Source organism: Megalops cyprinoides, chromosome 1 (assembly GCF_013368585.1).
Source record: "Megalops cyprinoides isolate fMegCyp1 chromosome 1, fMegCyp1.pri, whole genome shotgun sequence".
Taxonomy (NCBI): domain Eukaryota; kingdom Metazoa; phylum Chordata; class Actinopteri; order Elopiformes; family Megalopidae; genus Megalops; species Megalops cyprinoides.
The window spans coordinates 17,707,291-17,717,928 of NC_050583.1; the positions used below are offsets into that span (position 1 = coordinate 17,707,291).

A 10,638-nucleotide genomic window follows, 5' to 3' on the forward strand; every position below is an offset into this window, starting at 1 on the left:
GACCTCACAACTTTATCTATTGATCCATTGATACATCAAAGTGTAAATGCATGCTACAACACATTTCATCAATTCAGATAATGGGAATACAAAAATGTAGCTTTTGCTAAAATATCAGTATATTTAAAACAGATATAATAGATGTATACATCATATTCAATTTTCAAACCATCTGCACTGTGGCATAGATTGAGTCAGTAAGTAGGTAAATGTCAGTAATATTATAAAATAAAATATTATAAAACAAATCGTAGCTACTAATGTAATTTCATAGCCAAATATTTACAAAAAATAGTAAACCGCTGACATGCAAACAAACGGTAACATCCAATATTCAAAAACATTTTTATAAATCTGAAGTCATTAGGAATGAATCCAAAAAGCATTCCTTTTCAGAAGTAGTGAGACACATTTTTACAATTGGTCTCACAACACAAAAGTTACTACATTGAACATCTTAACCCATTAAGACCTAGGCCGCCTATTAAAAAAGCTTTCTAAAACCTAAACCTTTTCTGAAAACCACCTCCTAAAACCTGAGGGTTTTCTGAAAAAGTTGACAGAATTGTCAACGTTTACTAAAATCTTTATTTCTCAGCCTCTGGAGCAGGTAGAGACATGAAATAAAAAGCACCTGAAAGCTTAGACCTGTGGCTTTCATTGTCAAGTGCTTCCTTTGCCCTAATGTTCACCAATATTTTTTTTTAAAAATCAATAAACAAAAAACATTGAACTGAATAGGAGAAAGTTAACAATTGTGTTTTTTCCAAACATATTTTCCAAAAAATGAAGTGGTAGTGCATTAACTTTAACTAAATCACATTACAGTTTGTTCAGTGTACACAGTTCGTGTCAGCATAATAATGTCACTGAAAATGTCGACGAACATGCTTGCCAAAGCGCTCAATGTGTACAGCTCATCATAAACTTGTCATAAAACATCCACTGAGCCTTGTCAATTGGGTCAGCAGCATTAGTGTCATTGTCGTACTCATCCAAAATAATGCTGTAATCAGCTTCAATATCGCTCCCCTCACTCAGATCATCGGCCATTTCGCTGCGTGAAACTTCAAAAACTTTTCCGGAAGCTAATAGCGCTAAAAACCAAAACAAACAACATTTCCCATAATGCATTTTGCGGTCCCCATGTGTATGTCAGTGAATCACTATACATTTCATCGGCCACGTGTCTTGAAAACGATGACATCTTATGAAAGTCGTACACGTCGCATCCGGCTTTAAAGGTAGAAAGACTCCGATGTCGCAGCCGGTCTTAAAGGGAGAATGACTTATACGGTGCATCCGGTCTTAATGGGTTAAGTCACATTTGGGTGGTGGGGTGTGTTCACTGAACCTCATCCTGTCTTATGTACCTAGCTGCTCTTGCTGACTGTGATGCCGTTAGCTACTGGCCCTTGAAATGTGAATCCCAAGTAGAATTCAACATTCTCATTACCATAAGGGACTGAATCTGAGTTCAAAGCATGTATCATAAATGGTTTGCCTCCGGAGCCCTGGATATAGACTTTTCCATCTTCTGTCCAGCCTTGAACACGCCTCAACAGCACTGCAATCTCATGCATTTTCCACACATCTCCACTGAGCCACTTCATTCTCCTTTCTGACATTGTGAGCAGCTTGGTGAGCTTTTCCATCTTGCTCTTGTGCACAATCTTGCTCAGTCCATTTCCATTGCCAAGGAAGAAATGAGTGAAAATTCTCTTTTCTTTTTGAGGCACGCTTTTCATTTTGATACTGTAACTTTTTTTGAGAGCATCAACAGCTGACATGACAACCTCATAGTTGGCATCTCTGTCATGCTTGTTGTCATCAACATCTGGCCAGAAAAGCAGTGTTTGCAAGAAAAGAGCATTAGGCACGTATCTGCCTCTCTCTTTTCTAAACTGCTGGCAAAGCTCCCTAAGTTCCTCAAGTTTTTCAAGTTTGGAGGAGGTTGGTGAAAGGCAACCCAAAGCAATCTGGGATGCTATGTAGATGGCCAGTTCTGTTTGATCAAGTTTCCTCTTGTTCCCAGAATATGCAGCAATGATCTGTTCCAGTGGTGCTGATTTCTTTTCAGACAAGAGGGAAAAGATTGTAGTCATGTTACCCCCACCGAGGCTGAAAATGTTCATGCGCTTCAACAACTGACTCTGCTTAAATGTATGGAATGGTGCCTCTCTGAAAAGTGTACCATAGCAGGATGATCTTTTTGCTAACCACTTCATTGGATTGTTTAATTTCATTTCAGAGCTGAGAGATTCATCCTCTGCAGTGACAGCAGTCTGGAAGTGGGTCAGATCTTCAGAGATCCTTTCAAGAGCTTCACACATGTTCTTGTGAATGCACTTCAGTGTACTGTGAAAAGGTGCCCAGGGTTTTTTCACCTCCTCTGGAATATAACCAGTAACCAGGTACTGCAGACATTCTGAGTGTCCTTTGTCTCCTTCAGGAAATACTTGAAAAAGGAGCTTCAAAACATCAAAAATGGAGTCAACTTCTGAGAAATAGCCTGAATTGTTCAGAGATTCTTGGTCGGAGTTGGCTGTGGCCTCACAAGCTCTGAAGCACTCCATTGCTTCTATTGCTGTTGCAATTGCATCCACTGTGTTTTCAGGTGTTACAACCACTTTTTCAAGCAATTTGCATTTGGCATTGAACCATCTCCGGTAAACCTGGCCTTTTGTATCTAAGATGTAGGAGTTGTTCGGCATCTTCTTTTCTGCTACCTCTGCCCAGTATTTGGCTTCCTCAAACATTTCATATGTGTAATGCAAACGTGAAAGTTGCTGAGCAAAGAAGGCATCATCTCCAAAACGTGTGTATCCTTCTTTCAGAATCTCTATTGCCTTCTCTTTGGTTTCTGTCTTCAGCACGTGTTCGATGAGAGGGGAAAAGGAACTGTCAGACTTGTCACCTCTGCTGATCTTGTTGCGCTTCATACAAAGATCCCGCAGAAATTTGTGATATTCTCCTTTTCCAAAACTGTTTTCAAAGAGCACATCTTCCTGAAGAAGATCTGTGGCTACCTTGCTCTGCTGCTGGTGGCTGCCTAACAGCTGGCGGAGAACTTCTTCAGCAACTAAGGGATGAATCATGCGTATAAACTGGATGTTTGTCTTCTCATTTCTCAGATGTATGAAAAGCAGTTTAGCCTGCTCGCTTAAGGATGATTCAAACAAGTGTCTTCTGAATCTTTCACTGGATTTTCTCTCAGTGGTCACCAACTCAGTTTTTTTCATGTGAATGGTCAGCTGCAAGAGTGTCTCACAATGAGACTGGGAGAGATAGGAGTTCTGCACATGTGTGTTCAGTAATGCCACATATAGGATGAGGCGAGTGGCGACAGAAGAGTGGTTAATGCCGTTTAGCAAATCTCTCACAAATTTGATAATATATGCCCTATCAAATTCTTCACTCATCAGCACAAATGTCAAGATGTGCTCAGGCAGGTACTGTTTTTTCAGCTCAATCAGTTTCTGTGTGAACTGTTTTTTCTCGTCTGCTGACAGTTTATGAGTGACGGAGAAGTTCTGTAAAGGTGATACCTTGCACATTTTTTCTGGATCGCGTGACTGTCTGCAGCTCAGCAGAACAAAACACAATGTCCCTTGATTGATTTTCTTCGTTTTCATGGCCACTTCCAGTTCGTATCTCAGGTCATCCAGGTACTCTTTCTCACAGTCTTCAACCAGCAGGAGTACTGGAAGGCATTTATGTGGGTCATTTTCTTCATACTCTCGCAGTTTAACAGCATGTTCTGCAACAGTAGCTACAGAGAATGATGGCTTTACAACTGCACATCTCAGGTCTTTTCTATTGCTCCAAAGTACCTGTCGTGCCACTGTGCTCCCACCACTGCCTGGATGGTGGTATATATTGATAATGTTGACAGGTATTTGGTCCACGCTCCACTTTGGAGTTTCACTGAGAAGTTTGGAAATATCCTTAAATGTGTCTCTCTGGATCAGCTCCCCAACAATTTTCTTTTCTGCAAGCCAAAAGTTCATCCAGCTCACCTTTCCTCCATGGTAAAACTGCTTTTCAACATTTTCTCTTTCTTTTTCAGCCTCAGGGTCATCACCAGTGTTGTCACACTGGTCAGCACACAGGATCTCTAAGGAGGACATCCTTTCTTCTTCGATAGTTTCAAGCAGACACAAAGCTTTTCTGGAGACAGGTAAATGCTTTGAAGCCATAGTGGCAAGTGGCAGAATGCTCTGTATTGTTGCATTCACGTGGTTCAGTTTCAACCCTGCAACACTCCTACAGTTCACAGTCTCCAAGCTGCAAGATACTTGAGCGAGGCCTGTCCACTTGCTGTGAATTTCTTCCGTTTCTGAAATGCAAATGATGTCTTCATGGCCTTGCATCTCAGCATAGAACTCATAGAAAGTGTGAACCATAGGCAGGTCCACTGGTGAAGTGAGGAGAAAAATCACCAAAAAGGTGCCCTGTGGTAGGATTTGCTTACAGATTACTGAAACTGCTTCCTTAAGAAGAGTCTTCTTAGTTTTGATCCAGGTCATTTCATCACAAGGAGTTTCATTTCCACGGTAATCATTTCGTCCATTGCAAAAAATCCAACTTGCATGTTCAAACAAATGCAAGTGGCTCTCAAATGCACTGATGTTCATCTCACTTGGAATTCTGTAGCTCTGCAAAAAATGTAGGTTTGCTTCATGGTGATCAAGGTATTTACTGCAGAATCCAGATATTTTAGAATCAGGGTCAAAGTCGAAGACACAGAATATCTTCATGTTCAGCAAGAAGTCAATGCAACTCAAGTGCTCACTTTCAAATTTGTTTGTGACAAGAATGTACCACTTCTCTTTGTCGATGATTTTTTTGCCATCAGTTACCAGCATCTTCAATTTCCTCCCGAGATCTTCAGGGATATCTGGTGCACTGAATGACTGTTCAGCCTCCTGTCTTTTGGCATCTCTGTCTTTCACACGTTGGTAGAAATCATTCAGATCATTAACTGGTTCTGAGTTAGGGCCATTTCTGTGATAGATTGTTTCCTTTTCAAACTCAAGCTTATTTGATGCTTCTTTAAAGTTTGGCAGACGGACAGGGTAAACTCTGTTTCTCACTGTGCTGATTTCAGGCACAATGTCAACTTCTACCACATAGCATTCCTCTGTGCTGTCTACAACCTTTATGAACTCTGGCTCACGTATGCAGAGCCGAACCTGTTCAATGTCGGAGTCACGAAAACTCCTTTTCATATGATCAAATGCATCAGTGTACATGTCTTTCTCTTTCACAGGAACACCTACTATCTCACCATGCACATAGCCAGTGTTACCTTTACTGTCCATTACACCAAAATGTATTGTACCGTTTGAACGAATATTCATGCATGCAGAGCCAAATTTGAAAACCTCTCTGGTAAACTTTGCCTGGAGCCTTACACGATCTAATGTAGCAGCTGTGGCAAAAGATTTGTACTCGTGACATGGTGAGATAAGATCAGAAACACCAGATTCTGGCTGCAGCACACTGTGCTTTAAGTATGTGAAGTCAATACCCTTTTTGCCAAGGGGTCGCGGTTTGCAGTCTCTCTTTGTGGATAATACACTTGCTGACTGTCCCAGATGTGACTGTGTGCCTGCATCAGGAGGGACTTGCTTTGTTCCGGCATCAGTGTCTGTTCCTTCCTGCTTGCTACCATGTTGCTTATTACTCGAGCCTTTTTGAGGCTTGTGAGGGTGTGAAGACTGAATAAGATCATTTCTTTTTTGGATTATCAAGTGAGCTGGCCCTGATTTCATTCCAATGTCTTTTTTTAGATAGTCCTCTGTTAGTCCTAGGAGAACTTGCCCATCGACTTCCTCCTCATGAATCTTCCGAATGTAATTCTCCTTCACTCCTATGGACTTCAACCAGGAGCTGACATCAGATTCTGTCCATTTTTCAATTGACTGAATGCCATGTTCTTCAGCTTTAGAAGAAAAACACAAAACAAGTATTAAACAGTGAAAGTGAAGTGAAAGTTCTCTTTTGAGGGAATCTGTTCTAAACAGTACAAAACCCCAAGATTTAAGCATATTACAGTCGTAAGAACAGGCAGTATGTTTGAATTTGAATATGAAGTTTAACGTATTGATAGCCCCACATCACAGGCATAGTAAGAGCCACTGAAGAACAAGGTTCTGTGAAGGAAAAACTTCTGCTTAAAGGGGCTGTGGAGCCCCACAGTTTTCAGGATTCCCATACACTGGTTACAGATTGCTATTTTTCTGTCAGCCATGTTATGAGGTCACATGATGTCTCACTACCACAAACAAAGAAAATCACTTCAGTTGCTTGATAGCACACAGCTAGCCAAAAAATCTGGGAAGAGGAACAGACAACCTGTGTGCTAGTTTGGCACAAGAGGACAGGGAATGTTTGGGGCTCTCTCATGTAGCAAATTATTATACCAAAGAAAGTGAAATCTAGAAAGAGTGGAGAATAGAGACAGTAAAGAGGCATTTCACCACCTTTAACAAGTAGATGCAAATACATCCCAGAGGACAGGAAACAAATGTAAATACATACTTGTCCAACTAGTCCAACAAATAAGGACAACTAGTACCAGAGTATAACCCTGAACACAAGCTTTGTGGAGACCATACAGAGGACCTCACCCTCAAAATGTGTCTCTGGAAGGATGACCTTAATTTTTCTTTGCTTTGAAAGCCCAGTTGACAGCCCAGTTGATATTTATTTAAACAGCTAACTAGTAACTAGTCAAATTATTGAGTGTACCAAGTCTTAATTTTGCAAGCTAGCCAACAGTCTTTGTTAACAATAAACACTGAAAAAATCTGACTAGCTAGATCTCAAGAACTTTAGAGTTCACTGGACAATTCTGAACTGTAAACACACAAAAAACAAAGCTAGCCAGTCAGACCATACAGTTAAATCTATGAAGCATAATTTAGGTAGCTACATAAGATTATAATTATTTAACTTTCTTTTTGCTTCATCGCTAGATTTAGAAATACAACTCCACAGTAACAGGAACATTTATAAGCTGATTTGTAAAAAAGACAGTCCAGTGGCAAACTTGCCAGCAACTTTGCTAGCTAGTTAACTAGTTAATAAAAATAAAATACTTTTGCTTGTGCCAAGGTCAGGGATAACACACTCTATTTTGAGAGATGAAATGTGCTTGGAATTGCATCCAGCAACAAACTGCTGGTTTTGCATGGCCAAATCATTTTGTTTCATTGTCCTCTTTCAAAACTTGTACACAAACATCGTCCAGAAAAAGAGTGCTAAAAAAGCATAAAAAGCAGCAATGCTTATCTGAATGAAAATTTAACCTTTAAAATGCTTTTTATTAGAAATGCTATGTAGTATATCTCACCATTCTGCATTGCTGTCTTTTCTTCATTAATTTTATGGTGTGATGCAGAGACTAAGCCAAGTTGACTTCACTTTTGACTTCAGATGGATAGTTAAAATGTATTGTGTGACATCACTGGGGAGATGCAGAAAATGTTATAAAAATGGCCACAAACAGGGAAGAAATACAGATAAGATACAGCTACAGGAAAAAAAATGGAATTCAAGTTGAAAAGCACCACAGAACCACTTAAAATGGCACCACAAGCAACACTTACCCATCGTGAATGCATTTATCCAGAGATTTAGTACTTGAGGGTTGGGAAATCTGTCATTTATAGACCACTGTCAATCTGCAGGGGAAAAATCTTATAAACATTTTTGTAGAAAACATAGGGTACTACCACTGCATTTGTTCGCTAATTGTAAAAAAAAAAAAACCAAAACAAACAAAAAAAAAGTTAATGAAACAAAATGACACAATGCACAAAGATGGAATTAAGACGAAGAGGAAAAGAACAGTGAACAAACCTTTTACCCAGTTCATATTAGCAAGGTGATGTTTATGTTTATTCTTAAATAAATTTATTTCAACACAATCTACATTATGAATTAATAATAAAATAGGCTTTTCAAGATGTTAGTTAGGTAACTCATGTAAAATTGACCACAGTGCAGAATTACTATGCCGCTAATGTGACATTATCCTGTGGGCAGCATCACATAGAACTTGGCTTGCTAGTTAACCATTGCATACACTGAGTGATGGTGAACCGTGAAATGCTTTCAGAAATTGAAATCAGACATCACTCAAAGCCCTACGATGGATTATTAATACAATGCTCTAGGAATATTAATGAGAAAATACTTCAGTATTTTAAGAAAATGATTAGGAAAAGATATCCAGAGTGAGAATTATCTGTGCATTGTACTGCATTAGGCTACAACACACCTACTGGGACATAAAGTCTGGACTGTGAAAATGTAAGGGTCATAAAGGTCATGCCTACCTTGTTATAGAAAACCACAAGCATTATGTTTGCTTAGACCAAGTGCTGTCTGGTTATCTATCCCTCTGGTATGTATCACAATTGCACCTTAATACTATGGCATCTAACAAACAAAACAGACTGCTCTACTCAATTATTAAATTTGTTTTTGAGCTAATGTTTTGGCTACAATGTTTTAAATAGAACTTAGAAGTTCTAAATAGAACTTTTTTTACAAAGTTCTATTTAGCAAAAGGGAAATACTGACAGACTTTATATGCCCAGAACTAAAGAATAAAAGAGAAAACGACATGTTTGAGTGCATCTTTACAAACATCTTTTCAATTGTGTTCATCTGTACAATGTCTGCCTCCTACAGTCAGAATACAAAAAAAACACCACTTTTTATATAATTGCTCCTTCACTTCATATATAACCTATATCAATATTATTCACACTAAGCAGCCACATCTTCTGAGTGCTCCCACAATTTCACCCGTTATGCAGTCCTATGGTCTTATCTAATTTATTGGTGCCCTGCCCATGCTGTTAAACAGAGATACTGAAAATCGAGTACGGGTAAGGAAAAACTGTCACTCCCAGGCATGGTGTTACGATTCATGCAAATTATGAAAGCAATTTACGTCGTCGAAAATTTTCCAAAAAATGCAATCATACAATTACATTACAAGAAGTTATTTAACTCTGATTTAAGTGAAAGATGCAGTGGACGTTTGGCTGCTCGTTAAAGTAAATTTTTGCTTCCAATAAATAATTCGGTTCATAATGACAAACAGTCATAAGATACATGAGTTCAGACAAAGCGAGGTTGATTTCTTCGTCTATAGTGAAAAATAAACCGCCCTCGCCGAACTGTCCGAACAACCTGGCTTCCAATACCACCTCAGACGAAATCAAAACCTTTTCTGATCTTATCCTTATCTGCAAGTTCCTTCTTACAAAGGAAACGCAGCTTATGAGAGGAAAAACAACTGCATCCCACCCAAGCCTACAGTACGCCTTAAGTTTCGATTTACCGAAAGGGACACCGCCCGTATATAGGGCGTGATCCAAAATTTTATAGGTCCAGTGGCCATTATTGTTAACATTGGACACAACTACCCATAGCCTAGAGTTAAAAGTATGGGATTTCTACACCTTCATTTGTTTCAGTCGAGGGTCAAACAAGGCTAACGTTAGTCAAAATGAGAGCAATGAAGGTTGGACTGCAAGCAATTATAACTAATAGTAATAACTTGTCTGCAAAATGTTGTCGGTTGTCAAACGTCTCTTCTGTGATGCGCTATGGGAATGTTAATTATTTTTGTTTGCCCTGTAATGAAATGAAGCTGTATTTTTTTTTTACTGTGACAGATATCGAAGTTTGCTATATAGCTAACCACAACAACCTACCGAAAATGCTATTCATTTGCTGGTTTGTTACTTCACAGTAAATATTTCCTATTGTCATCGAGTTGAAATGATTACGTTTCTGTGATCATTTCCAGTTGCCAGCGACAGACCATTTATGATGTTGCAGCGTTCATGTATTGCACACAGCATAGAAAGTAAGCTACGACTTCTTGGAAAAATTCTTCCACAGATGAGCAATGTAAACGTCGTCAAATAAACGCAGCTACTAAACAGTATTCATGCATGCTAGCGACGTGAAAACAGTGCTGACAAACCTCAACTGCACGATGACATTTCAGCCCATGGTTTGATTCCCGAGGCACCATTTTCCGGGCTGCTTGCTGGAGAACCTGACAACCAAAAGCAGATTGAGGACGGACACATTGTTAGCCAACCAACAAGCTCTGCAAGCACGGTCTACCGGAACAGTGCATGCGCATGCAACGCGAGAACCACAGGAAGCGGTGTAGCCAGGAAGCATGCTATACCATGACCTGGTCTGAAGGGTTGCTCAGTTAGGAAAGAGTCGAAATTTACCGCGAAAACAGCGCAGTTTTTTTTTTCTTTTAAGAAAAGTGGAGATTATGAGTCGCACGACTCCCTGGCACCGGTGGTTTTGTGAATCATTGCTGTGCAGATTCACTAGACATCTGATCGGCTCGTCTTTTTTTTTTTAATAAACATGCAAAAAAGTCTCTAGTGTTCAGCAGTGGCCTCCATTGGACATCGGCCCCAACTTGTTACTCTATTTATGGCTGACTGGTTGACAAATGTGTACCAATTTCATGGTACACCTGTCAGTGCAGTCAACAATGTTACTCAAATATTCATAAGAAACCTTTCCAGACACATTCTTTTGAACAAAAAAGTTATGTCCATTTATTATTTTGTTTTATCT

General features: G+C 39.4%; 1 protein-coding gene across 1 annotated transcript; it reads right to left on the reverse strand.

Annotated features, from left to right (window-relative positions):
• Positions 1-993: 993 nt before the first annotated feature.
• On the reverse strand, positions 994-10,126 carry LOC118776220 (sterile alpha motif domain-containing protein 9-like). The gene is made up of 3 exons (XM_036526346.1): positions 10,016-10,126; positions 7,617-7,691; positions 994-5,947 (listed from the first exon to the last, which is right to left on the reverse strand). Exons 2-3 carry the CDS (start codon positions 7,618-7,620, stop codon positions 1,374-1,376), a joined length of 4,578 nt encoding a protein of 1,525 aa, XP_036382239.1. The 5' UTR covers positions 7,621-7,691; positions 10,016-10,126; the 3' UTR covers positions 994-1,373.
• Positions 10,127-10,638: the final 512 nt, after the last annotated feature.